Source organism: Sinocyclocheilus grahami, unplaced genomic scaffold (genome assembly GCF_001515645.1).
Source record: "Sinocyclocheilus grahami isolate Dianchi unplaced genomic scaffold, SAMN03320097.WGS_v1.1 scaffold885.1, whole genome shotgun sequence".
Taxonomy (NCBI): domain Eukaryota; kingdom Metazoa; phylum Chordata; class Actinopteri; order Cypriniformes; family Cyprinidae; genus Sinocyclocheilus; species Sinocyclocheilus grahami.
Genome location: NW_015506064.1, coordinates 203709 through 228597, shown reverse-complemented (window position 1 = coordinate 228597; position 24889 = coordinate 203709). Strand labels below are relative to the sequence as shown.

Below are 24889 nucleotides of genomic sequence, written 5' to 3'. Positions count from 1 at the left end.
GATATAATAATATATTAAGATATTTATAAAGATATTAATAGATTGGGCTGCCACCTCTCACGCACTGACAGTCAGAATTTACTCAGTGCTAAACGCCACACGTAGACACGATGTAAAGAAGATATTATTTGCAGTTCAGAGAGCTTCACTGATTATAAAGGAACATCGTGAGAATTGAAGTGAGTGACAGCTTTTTAGTGATTATATGGAAGCGCTATTTGCTCGCTTTCTAGGCTATAATCAATTCAGAATTTGAATAAAAGTTTTGTTTTACGTGCTACTAACAGGACCAACAGCCACAAACCCTGTACATGCAGCACAGTTTCAGGAGTGACTGAAAAAGAACGGGTGAGATACAGGAAAGTCGGTAATGTAGGCTACTGTTTTAGGCATGATGCATATATATATATATATAGCGCTTTCATTGAATTGCTGCACACCCAACGCGCCTTACAATCGTATGAGGGGATATCTCTCTTCAACCACCACGTCGCACACCTAACATTCAAATATACCTTTTTCATTTGAATGCGATTTTTTTATTTTATTTTTTTAATTCGACTAATATTCCTTTTTTGTGATTCACAGTCTCCTCATCGAAGGCAGGCACGACCCTCATTTCAGCGTGTGTTTGTGTTCTGTTGGCTCTCTACTTGTCACTCATAACACATGCCTTTAAATGAAAAAAGCATGAAACTATCGTGCGATATATTGAACATTTTTTCTATCTTTGTCTCAGCATCTCTCACTGTTTACTCTCACTTACACTTTTAATCCGAGTGTCACACCTGCCTCAAGACCTTTTAACGTTTGCACTGTTAGCAGGGGATAATCCCTACATTTGGGGTAAAAAGACATAATTATGTATTGTGCCAAGAAGGTTGCACTGTCTGTTCGTTCACACAGGTGTGAAACTGATTGGTAGCTGCCTTTAGCGGAGCCTTTACCGATGACCTCCATTGATTCCTAAGACATGGGAAATACAGTTGCAAATGGACTTTGCTTTTTCATTTGAAATTTGGCCGTCACTGTGCGTTCGCGAAAGCGAAAATGCAAACGCTAATGCAGGATTTGCAATTGCATTTGGATTATGTCACAATTTATGCGTCCACATATTGAAAACGCAATTGAAAATACAATTTGCTATTCTATTTGAAAATTGTCCGGAATATCGTTCCATATTTATCGATGATGGTGTACTGTCAATAAATATCGATACGGTTTTATCGCTCAGGTCTAGTTGTGACATTTGAATCGAGTCAATGACAGGGTGGGAAGCGAAATGCAACAAACAAGCCTAGCGTTAATTTAAATACAAATTTATTCAAAACCAGTTCTTCAGCAGTATAAAACAACATTGATAGACAAGTCTGATAGAGCTGTTACAAACTGCATGGAAGCAGACTAGACAGCAACATTTAAATAGCTTTTTTTCGACCGAGCATCAGTCTCATTTGGCCATGTCAATTAGACTCTGTAGTGATGTTGGAACCCAGGTTTTCTCGCCTTGGACGAAGACCACTCCACGCTCAATGTAGATGACTATTCTGCCAAATGTGAATAACTGTTTGCCCATGTGCCTTTTGGCCACCAGTGGCATGAAAACAATGCCGTTCTCCTCAGCTTTGGCCTGGACTAGATCTTTAAAGTTGGTAGGTACAGATGCTGGTACAGCTGCGGTGCCTGGTGGACGTGTGGCAGGATTCTCCACGTCATGACGCTCAGGCAGAGGCTCGCACTGGAAATCTTTTCTTCTCTCTGTCTGAATCAGATATGCAATGTTCTCTCTTGCTCCAGGTTGCATATATCCACCTGCAAAAAGACAGACGGTGAAGTTGAAGGTAGAATGAGAGACCTGTACAAAGCTATAAATACATTTAGTGGACATGTGAAGCCAGCCTGACGTGTTATTTTTTCTAGTGTGTGACTGACCTAGTCCAGAGGCAACAGCGCGATTCATGATGTCAAGGGCTTCGTTCAGTTTTTCTTTGATCAATGGATGACTGAGCAGGTTCTCTGAGAGCAAACTCTTCCAGCCCAGATACCATTTAGTGATCTCCTCATAGTTTGGGTTGTTACTGAGCCAGGAACACAACACCTGCACCAGGAAACAAAAGAAACACCTAGTACTAAATTCAAATGTATGAGTTACACTAAACTAAATTTATTAATAAAAATAAGTAAACTTCTACATATAAATGAGTTGTATTTAAACAACTATTTTTAGTTTATGCCATTAAAGTAGTTCAATGAAACAGTAAAAAAAAATAAAATAAATCACTTTTGATCTGACAAATAGAAATGTAAAATGTTATATTTAATATTACAATATGTATTAAATATTTTAATTATGTTTAAAGGGGTCATATGATGCGATTTCATTTTTTCCTTTCTCTTTGGAGTGTTACAAGCTCTTGGTGCATAAAGAAGATTTGTAAAGTTACAAAGGCTAAAGTCTCAAATCCAAAGAGATATTCTTTATAAAAGTTAAGAGTCAACCACGCCTACCTAAAACGGCTCATTCTAACACGCCCCCACATGTCTACATCACTATGTGGGAAGATTTGCATGACACAGCCCAAATGTTCACGCAAAGAAAGGCGGCGAAACTTTTATTCTCGCTGTAGTATTGTTGCCGTTGCCGCCATGTCCTGAAGACGCTGTGTGTTTCGTTGTGAAAGCGAAACTACTTTGTTTGGTCTTCCAAAAGAGGACGATATCCGCTTCGTCATGCCTAGAGCTGATCTGTGCTGGTCGCTGAGGGAATACTTCAACTTAGTGCTCTGGATCGCCGGCATATTTTATGGAGGACTGTTTACTGATCCTGGGAGAGTAACGTTAGACTAAAATGCCGGCAGTTCTGACTCTCGTAAGTATGTTTTCTTTTATCATTTGCCACTGATGATTCAAATGTGAGTTTTGGGCAGTGTGGAGTAGCACTTGTTGTTTGTCATTTCTTTGATCACAAATGCAGACAGGGTTTTATGTTTACTCGGCACGATGCAACACAACGCGTAAAAATACAGTATAAGTCATTATAATCAGTAATTATGTCTGATTATATGGCACAACTGGATGCAACAAATGCCTCGTTTGTAATGGGCTTTAATGTTTTTGTCTCGTCGCTCCGGCCGGACACGCCATCACAGTATGGTAAGGGGCGTAACATTTCCGTCTCACACTTGAGGTATTCGGCCAATCACAACGCACTGGATAGCTGGCCAATCACAGCACACCTCGCTTTTTCAGACCGATGAGCTTTGTAAAAATCTACGCCTTTCAAAAAGCCGGGGCATAGAGGAGAAACAATAATGTACAGTATGTGGAAAATAATGTGTTTTTTTTACTTTAAACCGCATAAACATTTCATTACACCAAATACACAAAATAATGTTCTTTTTAGCAGCATCATATGTCCCCTTTAAAATGTCAGTTCAATGTGACAAAATAAAACAATATTAATTTCCTTTTTTAAGTACTGGCCAATTTCTATTCTTAATAAAATATGTTTAAATAAAAAAATGGATAAATAACAATAATAAAAGCCACAGATGTATTACACCAGTCAGTTTTGGTTTTAATAGATTTTTCTTTTACACCATTTTCATTAATACAAATTGTTTAGTATTCTTTTGACTAGTTGTAAAAGACTGTTAGGCTGACCTGTAGCCATTTGGGGAAGAAATTCTTATCCAGCAGTCCAACCATGGTGGAGACAGAGAGCATCCCTTCCCAGTCCATCACCCAGTTGAACGGCTCCAGTAGCTGCTGATGAGGATTCACCACCAGCTCTCCTAAACAAAGAGCTGTAACACAGTAGCAAAACCTTCAGAGACTCCCTCAGACTCCCAAAGTCTGACACTGACAATCTAAATAAGCACATACCTAGTTTGGGAACGATATTTTTGACCATGAAGGCCTCCCAGGCACCAGGTGTGAAGACATCTTTCCAGGGTTGCAGAATGAGTCTGGCGGAGGAGTCGCTGGGGTGCCAGCGCTGCAGGGCATAGGCTAGTTTACTGCGGATGGGTGCGTACAGCGGCTCAAGACGGGTTTGCATCAGAGGCAGCCAGGGATGAATCCATGAATGGATTGGTACTGTGTCTGTCAGTGGGTTCCAACTGTCCACCTATCCAAAATCAGTCAGAGAAGTAACATCTCATGTCAAGTCACCATTATTTATATAGCACTTTATACAATACTGATTGTGTCAAAGCAGCTTTAGCATCAAACAGGAAAATAGTTTGTCAATAATGCAAGAGGACAGAGTCCCACTAAAGTCAGTTCATTGATGATTCAGTGATGTCATCATCCAGTTCAGCTCTCTTCCAATAGTGTCTGTGCATTCAGTCAAGCGTCCCTAACTATACTCAGACATATCTATATATCTCAAAAATGAACTTAAATGATTTTAGCAAATGGCTGCAATATAACAAAGAGTGAAAAATTTAAGGGGGTCTGAATACTTTCCGTACCCACTGTATAACACATACTCAGGTTTGACAAGGTAACGTATAGTGTGAATTGGTCATATGTTCAGCACAAACCTCTCTCTGTAGTCGTGGGAAAATAAGCTGCTCCAAAACATGGTCCAGAATCCACAACGGTAATACAGGAGCCCAGCACTCGACACAGTCCACCATGGGCCCCACGTTTCTAGGCTGCCACTGAGACACACAGCTCCTCATGACTGGAACCCACACTTCCCATTTCAACCTGCACACAAAACGCGCTTGAGTCATTTGCTTCAACAGACACTCCACATACACGCTCTCAGATATGGGTTACCTGTGATAGGGGTCCATGTTAGAAGTGTCTGGACCACCATGAAGAGATTGTGAGCTTTCAAGAATGGCCCTCCACTGACCGACTTCCTCCAAACCATCTGAACAGTCCTATACACAAACAGAGAGATCGCAGAATTAATAAGACTCAGAGCTTATACAAAGTTTGGAAACAATAACAAAATCAATGACGATTAATAAACAAAGATCATCCAAGTATCCTGAAAAAATTTATCAGTTTCCAAAGAAATATTAAATAGCATGACTGTTTTGAATGTTGACAATAATAAGAAATGTTTCTTGAGCAGCAAATCAGCATATTAGAATGATTTCTGAAGGATCATGTGACACTGAAGACTAAGGTAATGATGCTGAAAATTCAGCTTTGCATCACCGGAATAAATAGCATTTCAGAATATATTCAATTAGAAAACAATTAGATTTTAAATTGTAATATTTCACAATATTAATTTTTGACTGCATTTTTTTAACAAATACATGCAGCCTTGGTGAGCATAAAATACTTTCAAGACTTTCAAGAACAAAAACACCTTCCTGAGCCCAAACTTTTGAACAGTGGTATAAAACATACTGTATAAAAAGTATTTTTTACCTTCAGTGGATCCCAGCTGCGAAGTCTCTCTTTCAATAAAGCATGTACAACAGACACAGCTAGGTCTCCCAAACCCAAGGTTTTGTACTCCTGATAGAACTCTGTCTGCAGCTGCTGGAAGATCTTAGCACACTCCTGAAGGCTGAGTGCAGGGCTGGCCTCCTTATCGCCTGCTTCGAAACGATCCACCAGGTTCATCACATCACCAAGTCGACCTAAAGCCTGTTCCTCCTCTGCCAGCCTGACCTGCAGTGCGTCACTCTCATGGGTCAGGGTCACCACAGTGTCCTTCTCGTGCTGCAGATGTCGTGCACTCTATATACACACACAACACAAACAGAAACTAATAAAATCAAGAACTGGCTGTTTGCTTCTGTCATTGACCAAAACAAGAATTTACGATGAAGTGAATTATGCATTTAAATATGATAAATAAGATGTGAAGGGTTGCACGTGGTGCACCACATAGGAAGCAACATTTACAAATACTACAATATTTATATTGCATACGATTTTATAATTAGCATTATATTACTTAATTTATTTAATATTATTTTACGTAAATTATTTTTCTAACTTGCTGCTGATTTAGTGCAAGTTTGCGAGTGCTGTACCTGTAGGATGTCTTGCTCTGTGAGCTCAATGAGCAGTTTGAGGTTGTGTTCCAGCTCTGGTAAAGAGAAGCCAGAGGTCTTCTGTTCTCGTGTGCTCACACTCAAAGGGGCCTCCTCAGGAACACTGTGCTTCTGACTCATATGACTGTAACTGTGATACACTTTCTGCTCTCTGCCTGTCATATCGATCACCTGAAACACGAGGGATGGTTTAACAACTGTTTCTTGTGAGATATATAAACGGTTATTGTTCATTACTCTAAGTGTTTTGCACTCTCACCTTAACCTGAGCCAGTTCTCCAGCAGGTCTGCTCATGCTCCTGTTGGCCAGTTTGCCATGAGCTTTCAACTCTTCCACAGTCTTGTAAGAATATTTGGGCTTGTTCTTTGCCGTTCCTGGTTCTTTACGCCATTGCCCCAACTCCCTCTGAAACTCCTTCAAAGATGGAATTAAAAATAAAAATAAAAATATGAAAACAGGATAGGTGATGAAAAATTTGGCCTGCTGCTGATCTGGGGCGCATTTCCAAAAAGCATTGATAGCCAAATAGGGTCTCAAGTTTCGTTGAACTCTGTTGGTAACAACAGATCTTGTGACCATAGTTGCTTTTAGGAAATGCACTCCCTGTTCAGTCAGATGCTTTTTTTTGTTTCCTGACCAAAAGAGAAAACTATTGAGTTCTATCCATTTTGTATTCAAAAAGATCCCTTTATGTCATTTAAATTGCTTATTTGGATGTGTATTTTTTAAACAACACTGTTTGAGCATCTGAATTTGATTTATCCACTGCAACCACCAAGAATTTGTTAGTTTTGACTTACATTCTCCTCCTCCTCCTCAGAGTCTACAGCAGGGAAATCCTGCAGGGACTGCTGGGTCCTCTCATTACCATATGCACCAACTGCTCCCTTCCCCTTTCGCAACTTAGCCTCAATCGGGTTCACAATACCTGTACACAAAGATTTCCATAAGAGGCCATTCACATCATAACCCCATCCCCAAGTAAACACATGATGCACAACATAATTCACAATAAGCTAAATGCAGCAAAACCAGTACACTGAGGTATGAAATAAAGGACTGTTGTTTTACCTTGAGCATTTTTGCCCAATCCTTTTCCTGGAACGTAGCCCATCTTCTGCAGAAGTTTTTGACCAATGCCTCGTGTGTGTTTCTCCCAGGATCCCAAGTCCTGCCCTGTTCTGATACCACCTGCAAACCTTTGGGATGTCTTAAAGCTCACACCCTAAAATAAAGAATTCAAATACATACTGTATATTACACAACTGTTCAGACATTTGGGATCAATAAGACTTTTTATTTATAAGGATTTGTTTAACTGAGAAAAAAAGATCAGATTGATCAGATTTAATTGATCAGAATTTCCACAAAACTATTAAGCAGCACAACGGTTTCAACATTGATAATAATAATAAATGTTTCTTGAACACCAAATCAGCATACTAGAATGATTTCTGAAGGATCATGTTACACTGAAGACTGGAGTAATGATGCTGAAAATTAAACTTTGGTTTGGTATAAATTACATTTTAAATATTTTAAAATACAAAATCATTTGAAATAGTAATACAAGCTGACATAAGCTTAGTTAAGAGACTTTCAAAATATATATTTTTTTAATCTTATCGAGACCCATATTATTAGTATATTATATATTATATTATTATTATATCATTCAAAACTAAAGACATTGTTGTGTTGGCATCTCACTTTACCGTTTGGAGTTTTTTGGGAACAGCCGCGCGAGGTGGAGGAGGTGCATCTCCACCATCACTGGAGTCATCTGAACCCTCCTGCTCCACTTTCTCCTCAGCTGCAGTCTTTCTAAGGCCAGCACTCACAAAGTTAACAGGAGCTGAATAGTCTTTCGATCTGTGTGGATACAAATATCAATATTGTTTATTGTCTTAAAATGACATTTACTGCTTATTCACCAAGGTCTTTAGCTGTTTGACAGCTGAAACATTATCAACAACAACCAAATACCTTTTCCCCCCAAAGCTGGGCTGCTCATCATCAGAGTCATGCTCTGCCCAAATCCCATAAGTCACTTCTTCTTTGGTCTGTCTGTGTCTGCGTCTGTCTGGGTTGAACTCATTGGCCAAGTCCCATTCAGACACCTCAAACTTCTCAATTTCCACACCATCCTCCTCATCACCTCTACGCCCATACAAATGGGACATTGACATCTCTCTGCTGGAATTAAACAGAATAATGTTTTAGGCCAGGGTTTTCAAACCAGGGTCCCGGGAGGCTGTAAGGGAGTACTAGGGGGTCCAAGGAAAATTTTTGAGAAAAACAGTGTAACAAATGTAAGATCAAATAAATTATAAAAAAAAATAAGATAGATAGATGATAGATAGATAGATAGATTAAAAAAATTCTGTAGTTTTTACAAAATAATTTTGGCAGCTGTGGTTGCCAGAATAATTTTGTAAAAAATACAGAAAAACTGTAAACACATTTACGGCCCAAAACTATATTTTACAGTATAAAACTGTAATTTACAAACAAGAAAATTTGAATGTAAACCAGTAAATTCAACAATGCACACTGCTATTAAAATCTATTTTGTACCTTGAACATACTGACAACCACCATAAAAATAAAAAGCTTGTAAGAATCACAAGTAGCTTCGCCACAAGCAGAAGTATATACTAATACATAGAAGGTGCACAGAGTCATTCATGCAAACACAAAACACCATCATGGTAACACACATGATACTTAAATAATGCATTAAACAACAGAAGATGTAACAAAGCCCAAATATACATAACTAATAACAAAAACCAGATTCCAAAAAAGTTGGGACACTGTACAAATTGTGAATAAAAACAGAATGCAATGATGTGGAAGTTTCAAATTTCAATATTTTATTCAGAATACAACATAGATGACATATCAAATGTTTAAACTGAGAAAATTTATAATTTTAAGGGGAAAATAAGTTGATTTTAAATTTCATGGCATCAACACAAGTTGGGACAAGGCCATGTTTACCACTGTGTGGCATCCCCTCTTCTTTTTATAACAGTCTGCAAACGTCTGGGGACTGAGGAGACAAGTTGCTCAAGTTTAGGAATAGGAATGTTGTCCCATTCTTGTCTAATACAGGCTTCTAGTTGCTCAACTGTCTTAGGTCTTCTTTGTCGCATCTTCCTCTTTATGATGCGCCAAATGTTTTCTATGGGTGAAAGATCTGGACTGCAGGCTGGCCATTCAGTACCCGGATCCTCCTCCTACGCAGCCATGATGTTGTAATTGATGCAGTATGTAGTCTGGCATTGTCATGTTGGAAAATGCAAGGTCTTCCCTGAAAGAGACGACGTCTGGATGGGAGCATATGTTGTTCTAGAACTTGGATATACCTTTCAGCATTGATGGTGCCTTTCCAGATGTGTAAGCTGCCCATGCCACACGCACTCATGCAACCCCATACCATCAGAGATGCAGGCTTCTGAACTGAGCGCTGATAACAACTTGGGTTGTCCTTGTCCTCTTTAGTCCGGATGACATGGCGTCCCAGTTTTCCAAAAAGAACTTCAAATTTTGATTCGTCTGACCACAGAACAGTTTTCCACTTTGCCACAGTCCATTTTAAATGAGCCTTGGCCCAGAGAAAACGCCTGCGCTTCTGGATCATGTTTAGATATGGCTTCTTTTTTGACCTATAGAGTTTTAGCCGGCAACGGCGAATGGCACGGTGGATTGTGTTCACCGACAATGTTTTCTGGAAGTATTCCTGAGCCCATGTTGTGATTTCCATTACAGTAGCATTCCTGTATGTGATGCAGTGCCGTCTAAGGGCCCGAAGATCACGGGCATCCAGTATGGTTTTCCGGCCTTGACCCTTACGCACAGAGATTGTTCCAGATTCTCTGAATCTTTGGATGATATTATGCACTGTAGATGATGAGAACTTCAAACTCTTTGCAATTTTTCTCTGAGAAACTCCTTTCTGATATTGCTCCACTATTTTTCGCCGCAGCATTGGGGGAATTGGTGATCCTCTGCCCATCTTGACTTCTGAGAGACACTGCCACTCTGAGAGGCTCTTTTTATACCCAATCATGTTGCCAATTGACCTAATAAGTTGCAAATTGGTCCTCCAGCTGTTCCTTATATGTACATTTAACTTTTCCGGCCTCTTATTGCTACCTGCCCCAACTTTTTTGGAATGTGTAGCTCTCATGAAATCCAAAATGAGCCAATATTTGGCATGACATTTCAAAATGTCTCACTTTCAACATTTGATATGTTATCTATATTCTATTGTGAATAAAATATAGATAGATTGATAGATTGATAGATAGATAGACAGATAGATTGATTGATAGATAGACAGATAGATAGATGATAGATAGATAGATAGATTGATAGATACATACAGATAGATAGATAGATAGATGATAGATAGATAGATAGATAGACAGATAGATTGATAGATTGATAGATGATAGATAGATAGATAAATGATAGATTGATAGATGATAGATAGATAGATGATAGATAGACAGATAGATAGATGATAGATAGACAGATAGATAGATAGATAGATAGATAGATAGATAGATAGATGATAGATATAGATGATAGATAGATGATAGATAGATACACAGATGATAGATATAGATAGACAGACAGACAGATAGATGATAGATAGATGATAGATGATAGATAGATAGATAGATAGATAGGCAGATAGATAGATATAGATGATAGATAGATGATAGATAGATAGATTGATTGATAGATAGACAGACAGATATATGATAGATGATAGATAGACAGATAGATTGATAGATAGATAGACAGATAGATTGATTGATAGATAGACAGATAGATAGATGATAGATAGATAGATAGACAGATAGATTGATAGATAGATGATAGATTGAGAGATGATATATAGATAGACAGATAGATAGATGATAGATAGATTGATAGATAGATAGACAGATAGATTGATAGATACATACAGATAGATAGATAGATAGATGATAGATAGATAGATAGATAGACAGATAGATTGATAGATGATAGATAGATAGATGATAGATAGACAGATAGATAGATGATAGATAGACAGATAGATAGATGATAGATAGACAGATAGATAGATGATAGATAGACAGATAGATAGATGATAGATAGACAGATAGATAGATGATAGATAGACAGATAGATAGATGATAGATAGACAGATAGATAGATGATAGATAGACAGATAGATAGATAGATAGATGATAGATAGATGATAGACAGATGATAGATAGACAGATGATAGACAGATAGATGATAGATAGATGATAGATAGATAATAGATAGACAGATAGATAATAGATAGACAGATAGATAGATGATAGATAGACAGATAGACAGATAGATAGATAGATGATAGATATAGATGATAGATAGATGATAGATAGATAGATAGATGATAGATAGATGATAGACAGATGATAGATAGACAGATGATAGACAGATAGATGATAGATAGATGATAGATAGATAGATGATAGATAATAGATAGACAGATGATAAACAGATGATAGATAGATAGATAGATAGATAGATAGATAGATAGATAGATAGATAGATAGATGACAGACAGATGATAGATAGATGGATAGATGGATAGATAGATAGACAAAAACACACCAAACAGTGCTACAGTGAGTAAAAATAAGAAAAATAAACTAATTATATTCTCACGTTTATAATATTATTTTTACAGTATAAATTTTAAACATGAAAATACATCGCTGCCTTTTCAAATTTTAGGATGATGATAATAATTGGGGCTCCGTGACCTAAAAGACTGAAAACCCCTGGTTTATGCACAACAGTATTTACATAAAGGAGTGGAACCTGCTTAACCTGCTCACATTAAACACATACGATAAAAGAAAGTGTTATTGCTCGTAATATTAGTACGTCAGGCAAAGGTTTTCAAAAAAATATACAGGTTAGCATAGCATTGCTATTTTTTGTAAACAAACGCACATGCTTTCTTTTAAAACAGTTAACGTTACTGTGAATTCTCCACCACGTCCAACGTAACGTACAAACAGCTCTGAGCTGAAACAGAAGCGCTCAAGCACATAAACAATATTTTAATTTAACCTGATAATGTGGTTCTGTCAGCAAGAGCGTATCCAAAAGCAACTTCCTGTCGGCGCCGGAAGCAGAGCTGTGACATCAGAGCGACGCAGAGGCCAGGAACCCTCTCTTACAGCCATCTTGGATCCTGTTCCCTGAACTAGTGAGTACTTCTGTGTTACATCTATTGTCATCCTAAGCTGTTTTGATGCTTTTGACCTCTGATTTACTACTTGTATCGACGCTTTAGTGTTCCTCTGTGCTGAACGGTAAAGATTTGTTAGTTTGGCTCAATTATTGAGGAAATATCTTACTGAATACAACCGGCTGACTGTTCAAAATGGGGGAGCGAGACGCACCTGCGTTGCTGTATGCGAGGACTTTGAGCCTAACGAAACGTTCAAAACATACGAAATATAGTTTTATAAACCACTAAAGCGATATTTGTTTAAAGTCTTTAATGTAATGACAAAAAGCACTTGCTTTGTGTGCGTCAGTAATCATTGGAAAGTTGATCTCGCCTATTAGACAAACAATTTATAAACATACAGAGATAACGTTACACGTGCTGTGATAGCATTACAATATAAAAGGTCAAAAACTAATTTGCTAGTGTTGTCCGCGTTGTTTTGTTTTCACTTGGGCAGTGCTTCTCTCAAACAGCAGTAGTGTGTCAGTGCTGCTGTTACACGCGTGAAGTGTGCACCACACGCGCACCTATGACCAGCCTGTGAAACAATGCTTTTGTGTAGTTATGCTGAATAGGCCATGTTATGTGCTTGGGTTTTTATCAAACTCGATACTTGATCAGATGTGAGCCAGAGGCCTAGTGTGCTGCTCACTTTGAATAGTAAACATATAAAGCCACATGAATATAAAGCACAGACTAAAACTTCTTATTGACTTCATTTTTGCGAAGCTAATGATCTTTGTATTATGCCAATTTCTGTTGCAGTCCAGAATGCCAGGCGAAGCCACAGAAACGGTCCCTGTTACAGAGCAGGAGATGCAGCAGCCCCAGGCGGAGACGGGTTAGTACTGCCGTTGAATTTGCATGTCTGACACTAAATGCAGTTTGTGGAAGGGGTCCTGGAGCTGTAGTTTTATTAATTTTGGCAGTTTTTATTTTTAAGAATAAAGCAGTTGCAAGTTTGATCAGTCTATTTATGGTGATTTTGCACCTGTTTTAGATTTCCTTCGGGGGGGGGGTTATGTCCTCTACCAGCTGTTGTAGACTTCACAAAGCAGGTTTCTGTAGTTGGAGTGGTCACATGTTGATTTGTAGGGTGGGGATGCCATTTGAGTCCACCTAGATGTTTTTAAGTTAATGTTCTTGAGCCCCTCCCTGGATTAAAAACTGCACTAGTTCGGTTAAAGGGATAGTTTGGCAACATTTTGTGTTGATCCAAACTAGGTATGGGCATTGGAATATTTGGGCTCATAAAAAACAAATATTCAAGTATGCGTTTATTTAAATGACGTTTAACGAGATAATTTTTTAATAATCAAGTTTTTGTCACCATTTCTGAACAAGCTTATGATTAGGCATTATAGACAACAATGTTACGAAAACGTGTGTAAACTACGTATATATATCAAGCTCCGGGTGAAAGGTGGCTTCTCGGACTGATAACAATAAGAACGCGCGCCGACACAGACGTTCCAGAGAGACACAAAGATAATGGTGTGCTAAGCAAAGTTTCTTACAGCGCTTTGTTTTCTGTTTTTAAACCAATCTCACTCGAGGAAACGTAAAGGAAGCGTATGTCTCAAGATCATTTCGCTATCAGATAAGCTCTCTTCTCGGCTCACTTGGGGTATAGCTGCGCTTACCTGCAGTCGTGAATGCAGTGATGGAGAGCTGTCTTTCCTCAGTCAACTGGTGTTTGGGTTTCACGTGATTTCTCATTGTGATGGTGATATTATGATAACTAGTCCAAACGAGTCGTTCGTTGTAGTTTTTGAAAAGTGATTTCTGTTAAATAAAAGATCTCCTTTTGAAGTGGACTTTGAGCTTTGTAACTTTGCAGATCTTTTTTATGCTCAAACAGCAACATTACAGACTAACTAAAGTTGAAAAAGTGAAAAAGCATAATAGGACCCCTTTAATTCTTTTGTAGTTAACATGTGTCTTTTCTTCTCCACCTGTTTTTTTTCTGACCCCACTATCCCAGTGAGGTTCAGTCTGAGTTAAACCTCTTTTTTTGGCTCATTTTATCTGTAAAAGAAAACATGCCTAATAATTCTGCACACCTGAATATAAGGAGTTTTTCACTTCCAGCCTTCATGGACAATTATACAGTATATCACTTATAAATGATTAAATACAAAATTAATAGTAGTTATTAAGATTGTTGTGGTTTGGAATTGGTAAAATGTGCTTGGGAAAAAAATATGATCAGAATATCAGTGTGCTTAATAATTATGCACGCTGTGTATAAAGAACAAAAGCATTCAAGCTCAAGCAGAGCAAATGGAAAAATATAACAGACCGTACCAATTACAGTACAAAACGTACATACACTCGAGTCGGCCTGTGTTCATGGTGTTTATATTGTTTCACATGTTAATGTTGAGAAAAACAATAATATCCACATGCTTGGGTGAAAGTTTGTTCCTCAGTCTGATAACAATCAGAACGCGCCGACAAAGAAAACAGTGTGCTAACAGTTTTCTCTCTTCTTGGCTCACTTGGAGTACAGCTGCGCTTACCTGCAGTCATGAATGCAGTTATGGACATCTGTCTTTCCTCAGTTGACTGCTGTTTGGATGTTTAATGTGATTTCTCATTGTGATGGTGATATTATGATAACTCAGTTTCACTGATTCAAACTACACCAGATGACATTCTTTGATCAAGTACAATCAACTTAACACGCTCCACAGCGCCACCCAGTGCATTTATTTATAACTGACTTTTAGGATGTATTCACACCAGGAAAGTCCGCTAGTTCACTTGCTTTGGTCCGGACCAAATACAATGTTGATATTACATTTTTTTTAGTGTGGTTTGCTTTCACCCTTTTTGCAAGTGAACCAGAAATTGTAAACAAAACCACACGTGTGCTAAGGTCATCCATTCATTGGACCGAAATTCTCGAGCGTACCAGAGCTCGTTTGGAACCGGACCTCTTCAGCTGGGTCTCGGTGCGGTTGTTTGGTCCGCACCCGAGTGCGATTGCTGTATTCACACCTGCCCAGAAGATCACCAAGGGGGGAAATAAACATGAGTTCGATTCAATCGAACCAAACAAGACAGGTGTGAATGCACCCTTAGTTTGCGTGCTTAGGATTTATCATGGATTCCCTGCAGCACGTAGTAAAATTCGAATAGTGTGTTTATTTTTCCAATAATAATTACAAATCGACTATTTGTGCACACCCCTAATCCAAACCTGTGTGAATTTTTTTTAATGGGAACACAGATGATTTTTTGGAGAATCTTTTTGACTTTTATTGTATAGACTAATAAAATGTCTTATGACAGTTGAATTAACTCTTTAAGCAGCAAGTCATACCTACAGTGTAGTTTTGAGATTATGAAATTTTCATCATTTACTTATGGATATAATGATTGGTAATAAGGTAATGACAACATTTGGTTCTGAAAAACAATCGATCCAGGACTGCCTTGCCCAACAGTGTGTGCCTGTACTGATTAATATTACACTAAAGTTGAGTTTGATATTAAAGTGATATTAAAATGCCTCCTTAAATCTTTGTGCGTGGAATTTGGACAGTGCCACTCTGCATGAACATTTTCCTAACATCTCACAGAATTTGAGTGATTGCAACCTGAATAACTGTAAGAAATTTATAACAAGGGTTTATTTTTAAATATTGTCTTAGATTAGGAAGTGTATTAGGCTTTACTGGGATTTATTGTGTTCAGGAATGTATTTGCAAGCCTTTGTGATCTTCGTGAGGAGAATCATGCAATTTAACATGTTTCCAAATTATTCTGATTTTGAGGAAAACAAGCTTTTCTGTATATATCTTGATGTACAAGCTTTTTGGGTCATTTTTTCACAATGTAAATGTTGAAAATTAAGTGTTAAAGTAACAAAATGAGTAATTTTGTTGTGTAAATTTGAGTAAGCATGCAAATCTTGGTCAAATATTGGGCACATTTAGTTAGAGCTGCACGATATATCGAAATATCGCAATATGCATATCGCAACGGCGTGCGATATCATTATCATTTTAATAATAGGCTACTTAAATCAAAAGGTCAAAGATTTAGTTCGACGCATATAGCAGAGAATTGCTTGACGTTAAAAAGAGTTAAGTGCAATAAGAGGTCTGTCTGACTCACACCTGAAGCGCGCGCACAAGCTGCATCTCACACAGCATCTCTTCAGTTCTGCTGCACACGTACAAAGCGCACGCACACACACACAGAGACACGTTTCAGACCAAGTTGATTCGTCTTTCGCATCTCCTCCGTATGTTTGAACAGACACATACACACAGAATTATGTCAATGGTACCCGTCTCGACGATCATTCTCGTAAACGCAGTCGGTTGTTTTAAATGAATGTAAACAGCTGAGAAATAAATCAGATGTGTATCATTATACTGTGCAGTCGGTTTTTAAGGGACAGCAGCCTATAAATACATGCTGCTGAATATGTCACTAATGTTAATCAAACAACAAAACAGCTATAACAAAGATTAATCTAAATTTAATTCATACAGTGAACACTATGCAGTGTTATTTTACACTTAATTATTAAATTTCTGTACCTGAATACTACTGTTTATTTTATCTATGCTTGTAAATTGTGTATTTCTTTTTTTCTTTTCTTTTTTACTGACTGTTCACTTGCCTTTAATCATGTTTGAACTTTCTCAGACTATAGTTTTTGCTGTGGTATATGAAGTAGTACTTAAAGTATGTGGAAAGCAAAGTTACAATGATATAAAATTAGTGTCATGACTTTTTTTTGTTTGTATGTTCACACTGATGTTAAATTAAATTTTCTGATTTGTGACATTACTTTTTATGTAATGCTAAAACACTGCTGGTCACTTTCAGAAGTTATAGTGATTCTTTCTTTTCCAAGAAAGAATGTGAAACATATTGGTTATAATTTTCATTTTTAAATATTTTAAAATATAATTGAAATTAATTTTACACACTTTAAGCAATATCGTATCGAATATTGCATTTTTTAACAAGATATCACATTTTTCTTTAATATCGCACAGCCCTACATTTAGTCATAGATATGGAACACTAAATATCTTGGGTAGTACTTTGGTAAACTGCGCATATGACAATATGAGGAATTAATATATTTCACATTTCATAATATCCTGACTACTGTTTTTGAAGTTTAATTGAATTTGGAACTTGGGCACTGCATGGCACAAAGTTTTATGTTTAAATGTTTGTTCTCATTTGACGATATGAGATTGTCAGCACATTCCTAATCTAAATATTTAAACATGCCATCAATTTACGGCTACCATGCTTTTTTGCTACTTTTTTTTAAAATTAAAGTTAGAAGTGCGTCTTGTGACCTATTATTGATTAATTTCCCGATACTGATCATGGGATTACAGTTCATAATTTTAACCAGTAACGTGGCAAATTTTAAATGCACATAAATCCTAACCAATCTCATGCTCACACATTGACCCAGAAGGATAGTGTTTTTAACCAGGTTTTTATTGCTCTATGATCATCATTTCACAATATGTACTTTGTGTTTCAAGTTGTTTTTAATTGGGATCATGTACTGTAGAAGCAATACACCACTTTTTTACAATATTTTAAACAAAATGCTATTTGTTTATTACTTGTGCCTTTGAGGGCTTTTCACTTATGTTTTGTAGAAACTTTATTGCTGTCTGAATAGGCAATGTTACATTTTAGTAATTTTTCTTTAGGTCTAATTTACCATAATGTATTGCATATAAAGTCTGAATCACAATACTGAAGTGGGTAGCAAGTGCCAGTTCCCGTGGACTGTAAATGTGCCAGAGATTGTGTTAATCTTCGAACAATGTTCGTTTAGTACAGATGTTTTTGAATACTGTAGTTCATTGCCAATACCTGTCTAGTTCACGCATGTGGTGTTTTTACAAAGCCTTACAATTCCTAACCCGATAATCAAGGTGTGTTTGATTTGATTTAGTAGCCAGTTGTCCTTTGTGTCCTTTAACACATTTGTCCAATTGACAGCAACCCTCATAACCAGCATGGATGTGATGGTTTACACCATGCCACTTTTTAATTGCCAAGAAAATTCACTCTAGCCCTTTTATCTCCATTAGCCACACCTGCTGCTGCGGCTCCTCCTCCCTCTCAGGCAAAGCCTAAAGAAGGCAAAACTAACCCCAAGCTGTCCTCTTCTCCTCACACCACCGCTCCTAAGCCAGTTCCTGCTGAACGCAGGAAACACTCCTCTCTGTCTGCCTCCTCAAGCTCCCCAACCTCTCCCAAATCTGCCTCTGGCCCTCGTGCTACCCCCCCATGCTCCCCTTTGGCCTCTTCTCCAGCTGTCTCTTCTGTAGCTGGGAAAGCTGAGCAGACTGCTCCCAAGGTGATAAAGGCTGGCAAACAAGGGAAGAAACAGAAAGCAAAGAATTTTAAACCTGCTGAACCTGAGCAAGCACCTCCCTCTGCCTCTAAGCCTGCTCAGGAGCCTGCACCAGTTGCAGCTCTGCCGTCTCTTGCTATACCATTACAAGAGGAAGCTAAACCAGCAGGAGTTGGAAATGCTTCCCCTGTCTCTCCCAACGTTGCTGTGGCTCCTGTTGCCTTTAAAGTAACTTCTAAATCTGCTGCCCCAGCACCAAAGTCATTTTCAGAAGCTGTGGCCACCAGTCCGTTCAAAGTGTCTGAAGCCCCCAAGGTTACCTCTGAAGCTCCAAAAGTAGCAACCCCTGTTGTTTCAGAAGCCAAGACTCTCTCGCCTTCAAAAGCAGCTGCCAAGCCTGGCTCTGCCCAAGTGCCAAATGTGAACCCAGCCACTGCTGCTCCCCCAAAATCTGCTCCTGCAGCGTTTGAGAATGATGATCTCCCACCTCTCTTACCACCTGAGAATCCTTTTACAATGCCTACTTTCCCCCCCATGCCACCTAGTGCAATGCCTGTAGTTACCCTAACAGCTCCCAAAGCAGAAGCTGTCTCTACCAGTAAAGTTGAATCTGGCCCTGCCCCTAAAGCTAAGGCTGCTCCTAAAACTAAGCCAGCTCCTAAGGTTGAACAGAAAGCAGCACCTGCCCCAAAAATTGAGGCTGCATCTAAAGTTGACCCTATTCTCACCCCTAAAGATGAGCCTAATCCTACCCCTAAAGTTGCAGTTGCTTCTGCCCCTAAGACTGAGGCTGTTCCTAAACCTAAAGCTCAGGCTGCCCCTATTGTTGAGGCTGCTCCTGCACCTAAAGATAAGTCTTCCCCTAGCCCTAAAGCTGAGCCTATTTCTGCCCCTATGGTTGAGGCTGCCCCTAAAGCTGAGTCTGTTCCTGCCCCTAAGGTTGAGGCGGCTCCTACCGCTGTATTTAAGCCTGCTGCTGCTACTAAAGCTGAGGCTGCCCCTAAAGCTGAGTCTGTTCCTGCCCCTAAGGTTGAGGCGGCTCCTACCGCTGTATTTAAGCCTGCTGCTGCTCCTAAAGCTGAGGCTGCCCCTAAGGAAGAGGCTACTCCTGCACCTAAAGTTAAGTCTGCCCCCAGCCCTAAAACCAAGCCTGTTCCTGTCACTAAGGTTGAGGCTGCCCCTAAAGCTGAGTCTGTTCCTGCCCCTAAGGTTGAGGCGGCTCCTACCGCTGTATTTAAGCCTGCTGCTGCTCCTAAAGCTGAGGCTGCCCCTAAGGAAGAGGCTACTCCTGCACCTAAAGTTAAGTCTGCCCCCAGCCCTAAAACCAAGCCTGTTCCTGTCACTAAGGTTGAGGCTGCCCCTAAAGCTGACTCTGTCCCTACCTCTAAGGTTGAGGCGGCTCCTACCGCTGTATTTAAACCTGCTGCTGCTCCTAAAGCTGAGGCTGCCCCTGCTGCTAAAGTTAAGCCTATTGCTGCTCCTAAAGCTGAGGCTGCCCCTGCCGCTAAAGTTAAGCCTGTTGATGCTCCTAAAGCTGAGGTGGCGGTGGCTGCTAAAGTTAAGGCTGCTCCTGCCCCTAAAGTCGAGCCTGAGCCTGCCCCTAAATTTAACCCTGCTCCTGCTCCTAAAGCTGAGTTTGCCTGTGCTCCTAAAGCTGAGTTTGCCTGTGCTCCTAAAGCTGAGTTTGCCCCTGATCGTAAAGTTAAGCCTACCACTGCTCCCAAAGTTGAGGCTGCTGCTCCCAAAGTTGAGTTTGCCTGTGCTCCTAAAGCTGAGTTTGCCTGTGCTCCTAAAGCTGAGTTTGCCGCTGCTGCTCCCAAAGTTGAGGCTGCTGCTCCCAAAGTTGAGGCTGCTGCTCCCAAAGATGAGGCTGCGGCTCATAAAGTTAAGTCGGCTCCTGCCCCTAAAGTTAAGCCTACCCCTGCTCCCAAAGTTGAGGCTGCTGCCCCTAAAGTCGAGGCTGCCCCTAGCCGTAAAGCTGAACCTGTCCTTGTCCCTAAAGTTGAGCCAGTCCCTGTTCCCAAGCCAGTTAAAGCCCCATCAATACTGGAACCAGTCATCAAGAACAACAAGGGTATCTCTTTCTGTCCGTTTTTGCCTTCTATGCTTATGCTGGTATAAGCATGTATACCCCGAAAAAATTTATTTTAGCGTCACTTCATCAGTAAAAGTAAGCCTGGTAGCTTTATGGTCTGAAAATCGCCTTTCTTTAGTCTTTGAGTGAAATTAAAGCTTCAGTTGGATGCTTTACGGGAAGTTGTTCGAAGAACATTGGGCCAATAGCTGAATGTTTTTTGAGTTTATCAATGTGAATTTGTTCAGACTTGTAAGTATAATGGCAATTTACTTTTGCTTCCATTTTGAGGCTTATGTAAAGTTATATAAAAGTATTTGTGCCATTTAAACAGTTAAACTGATTCACCCATTTCTCCATTGCGTTTGAAGATTTTGATTATTCTAACAGGATTTTTGGTGAAAATCTATGTGTCAAATGGCAAGTTAATTTAATGTGTCTGGGTGTTTTAGGGTCTGGCACTGAATCTGACAGTGACGAATCGGTTCCTGAACTGGAGGAGCAGGACTCTGCACAGACACAAACACAGCAGGCACAGGTAAGATTCTTTTTTATCTTCGCATACAAAAAGCATTATTTTTCCCTCCCCTTCATTTTCTCTCACCATTTCTTTTTCAGTTTTACATTGGCATGAACTGAAATTGCATTCCCTTTCCACAGCTTGCAGCTGCAGCTGAAATCGATGAGGAACCTGTCAGCAAAGCAAAACAAAGCAGGAGTGAGAAGAAAGCCAGGAAGGTAGGTCATCCTCAGGAACTGAATTAATCTAACTTTAACACCAAATTCAATTAGAATTAATGCAGTATTGTTAAACTGTACCCTTTCTTCCCTTTGCCAGGCCATGTCCAAATTGGGGTTGAGACAAGTTGCTGGTGTTACTAGAGTAACCATTCGCAAGTCTAAGAACATTCTCTTTGTCATTACCAAACCAGATGTCTACAAAAGTCCAGCTTCAGATACTTACATTGTCTTCGGTGAGGCCAAGGTAAAGATCAGAAAAAACTGCTTTCTTATTTCTTGTCTTATTTAAGGTTGGTGTGCACTCCTATCTCAGCCATGTTTTGGTTGACAACTAATTCTACATGGCAACATTGCCTGGTGATCTGGACCAAAGTGACCTCTTGATGATGATTTAAACAGTTTGACTTTCGTTCTTCTGAGTCTGATGAAGCCAAACTTTCTGTCCTGAGAGAGGAAACTTTCACAGTGGTGTAAATGAAGAACATATTGAAGCTCACAAAACAAACTAAAATCCTGATGGTTTCTGCTCCTCTTAGATTGAAGATCTGTCACAGCAAGCTCAGTTAGCAGCTGCAGAGAAGTTCAAGGTTCAAGGAGAAGCCGTTTCAAACATCCAGGAAAACACACAGACGCCCACAGTACAGGAGGAGAGCGAAGAGGAAGAGGTGACTGTTAACACTGTTGTGATTCTAGCACAGAATAATACTGAACATGCTTTCATGAAAGGTCTTCTGTTGGTGTGTTCAACAAATGTGAAAAGTAAATGTCCACAGTCGTGAGTGATTTGCTTTACCATTTGCAGGTTGATGAGATTGGAGTGGAGGTCAAGGACATCGAGCTGGTCATGTCACAGGCCAATGTATCCAGGGCAAAGGCTGTGCGCGCACTGAAGAATAACAATAACGACATTGTCAATGCTATTATGGTGAGTTAAACTTATTTTCTGTTGTTGTTTTTAATGGATAGTATTTCAAAACTCTTCTGTGATGAATTAACATTTGACTTTCGTTCTTCTGAATTTGTCCTGAAGCCAGTTCATTTGTTCTGAGAAGATCTCAGGCTTTAAATGTGGTGTCATGGTATCAAGCAATATTACTCAATTTATCTTTTTGCCTTTTTTCTTTACAGGAATTGACGATGTAGTTGGAAATCAGGGACTGGGTCACATTAAGATGTTGCTGATTTGATCTACACTATTGTTTGTACAATTTATACCCAAGAGAAATAAAGGCGTGGCTTGATGAAATGATACATTTTGTTGTATTTTGTGTATTTATTACTATTCATGGAAATGTACTTCATTGTATAGTAAATTTGTCCAGAGAAGCTCAAAACATGAGTTGCATTGAGCAAGGGAAAGTAAAGGTATAAACTTGCTCCTATCACTGTCAGAGGATGGATCTTTTTTTTATTATTTGTATAAAAACATTATTTAAAATAAAGATTGGGATGTCCAGTCGAGGTTGTGTTGGATTAAAAAAAATTATTCAGTGGAAGATAGGTTTTCTTGTAGTCACGATTTCTTTCAGATATGTAGAATGGACATTATGTGGGACTTTTATTTTGGAAAAGTAACCAGGAACAGTCGCAGTCGGTGATCTCACGTGTGCACTGGCATTTGTTTTGAATATTTTAATTACACAATTATTTTCACGCCACAGTATTGAAATGTCTTCAGCACACATGCTTGCATATTCTCGGTAAACAAACAAGTGTCACTTCGTCTCTTAATGCGTTAACGTTACATCAATGTGTTGTGTAAGTTCTTAGCGAGTTAGCTAACAGACATCGGAACCGATCGACTCAAGTACAGCACGGGATTTTAAATGCTCCTTTCGCTTAATCAAATCAGTTCATAAGACTAAAATGGCTTTAAGATTAGCTTTGGTTGGAGCTTTACGTTATATCGGCTCCAGGACGAGTGTAGTTGGTGCACGACGACTGTTCTGCTCTCAAAAGACAGGACAAGAATCTTCTGATACTATAAGGGTGAGAACTCACTTCTCTCTTAGATCATTAAACTAATTACAGTGGCGTTGTTCTTACGCCCAGGATAGTCTAATAAATATTTTGCACGCATATATAGACTTGGCGTGTACTCTTTCGAGCTTGTACATATTATAGAATAAATATCATTTAACCCTAGTGAGCTTTCCACCCAGGCCTAAGTGTCATGTTGATTTTGTGTCATAGGTGCTGTATGATGGAGAATGCCCAATATGTGTTAAAGAAATTAGCTTGCTTCAGTTTCTTGAGAGAAATAGAACGGGAAAAGTAGATTTTGTGGACATCTCACTGCCAGCGTATGATGGGAGCAAATATGGAGTCAGTTATGAGATGGCAATGGAGGAAATGACGGTAATTGATGAGAAGAACACGGTGAGTGGTCTTTTTTTCCTTCTTTTTTTTTTTTATAATGTGGCAAGTCCCAAAAGCATTTAAAAAGTCCACCCAATAATGAAATCATCATATACTCACCCTCATTTCATTTCGTTTGAGGCCTATATGACTGCCTTTCTTCTGTTGAACATAAAGGAAGATATTTTGAAGAATGCTGGGAAAGAAAATGGTTACCAAGATTCTTAAAAATATCTATAAAATAATATAAATGTTATGCATGTTTTCCCCTTTGATTCCTTTGACTTTTTTCATGAGTTCTCACTGGTTTTCCTCAGTCTAAAATATTCTGAAACATTTCGATGGTTTTTAAATTCAAGAAACATCTGATTAAATATATAACTCGTTATTCCTCAATGTGACTGTTTGTTCTTCTGAGGGCAGATTCATCGTGGAGTTCCAGCTTTCACAGTGATGTACAGTGCAGTGGGTTTGGGTTGGCTTGGCACGTTCATCTCTCTCCCACTGGTCAGGCCTATAATGGACCGAGCCTATGGGGTGTTTGCAAGAAACAGACTGAAGTGGACCGGCAGAGAGGGCTGCACCACTGGACGCTGTGCTAAAAAAGAGACATAAGGAACAAAGCGCTTTAAAACTAATTTTCCAGGTCAATGGATGTAGTGAAGTGAAGTGACATGTGGCCAAGTATGTTGACCCATACTCTGAATTAATGCTCTGCATTTATCCCATCCATAGTGCACACACACCGTGAACACACACCCGGAGCAGTGGGCAGCCATTTTTTTGCTGCGGCGCCCGGGGAGCAGTTGGGGTTTCGGTGCCTTGCTCAAGGGCACCTCAGTCGTGGTATTGAAGGTGGGAGAGAGCGCTGTACATTCACTCACCCCCACCTACAATCCCTGCCGGTACGAGACTCGAACCCGCAACATTTGGGTTACGAGTCCGACTCTCTAACCATCATTAGGCCACGACTTCCCCATGTATCGTTAGTTACAGCTGTTATTGTTAAAGTTTTTTGCATTTAATATTT

At 39.2% G+C, this 24889-nt stretch overlaps 3 protein-coding genes across 12 annotated transcripts; 2 read left to right on the top strand and 1 right to left on the bottom strand.

Moving 5' to 3' along the window:
• Nucleotides 1-1336: 1336 nt before the first annotated feature.
• Nucleotides 1337-12244, bottom strand: LOC107563657 (tuftelin-interacting protein 11). 3 transcript variants are annotated; one of them, XM_016248590.1, is made up of 14 exons: nucleotides 12163-12244; nucleotides 8020-8229; nucleotides 7749-7905; nucleotides 7105-7258; nucleotides 6834-6961; nucleotides 6292-6447; nucleotides 6012-6203; nucleotides 5398-5712; nucleotides 4789-4895; nucleotides 4548-4716; nucleotides 3886-4129; nucleotides 3664-3806; nucleotides 1933-2098; nucleotides 1337-1812 (listed from the first exon to the last, which is right to left on the bottom strand). In XM_016248590.1, exons 2-14 carry the CDS (start codon nucleotides 8220-8222, stop codon nucleotides 1451-1453), a joined length of 2496 nt encoding a protein of 831 aa, XP_016104076.1. In that variant the 5' UTR covers nucleotides 8223-8229; nucleotides 12163-12244; the 3' UTR covers nucleotides 1337-1450. The 3 variants fall into 3 exon arrangements, with proteins under 3 accessions (XP_016104076.1, XP_016104077.1, XP_016104075.1); XM_016248591.1 differs by having other exon boundaries at nucleotides 8020-8226; nucleotides 12163-12236; XM_016248589.1 differs by lacking the exon at nucleotides 12163-12244 and adding an exon at nucleotides 12072-12145.
• On the top strand, nucleotides 12206-22752 carry naca (nascent polypeptide associated complex subunit alpha). Of its 8 annotated transcripts, none has more exons than XM_016248587.1 (11): nucleotides 12206-12301; nucleotides 13094-13169; nucleotides 18421-19589; nucleotides 19680-19880; nucleotides 20178-20760; nucleotides 21213-21298; nucleotides 21421-21498; nucleotides 21599-21745; nucleotides 22038-22166; nucleotides 22304-22426; nucleotides 22630-22752. In XM_016248587.1, exons 2-11 carry the CDS (start codon nucleotides 13100-13102, stop codon nucleotides 22642-22644), a joined length of 2601 nt encoding a protein of 866 aa, XP_016104073.1. In that variant the 5' UTR covers nucleotides 12206-12301; nucleotides 13094-13099; the 3' UTR covers nucleotides 22645-22752. The 8 variants fall into 8 exon arrangements, with proteins under 8 accessions (XP_016104073.1, XP_016104071.1, XP_016104068.1 ...); XM_016248585.1 differs by having other exon boundaries at nucleotides 19680-20081; XM_016248582.1 differs by having other exon boundaries at nucleotides 19680-20081; nucleotides 20130-20760.
• A 331-nt stretch (nucleotides 22753-23083) lies between these two features.
• On the top strand, nucleotides 23084-24581 carry LOC107563680 (uncharacterized protein At5g50100, mitochondrial-like). The gene is made up of 3 exons (XM_016248620.1): nucleotides 23084-23490; nucleotides 23695-23880; nucleotides 24283-24581. Exons 1-3 carry the CDS (start codon nucleotides 23368-23370, stop codon nucleotides 24472-24474), a joined length of 501 nt encoding a protein of 166 aa, XP_016104106.1. The 5' UTR covers nucleotides 23084-23367; the 3' UTR covers nucleotides 24475-24581.
• Nucleotides 24582-24889: the final 308 nt, after the last annotated feature.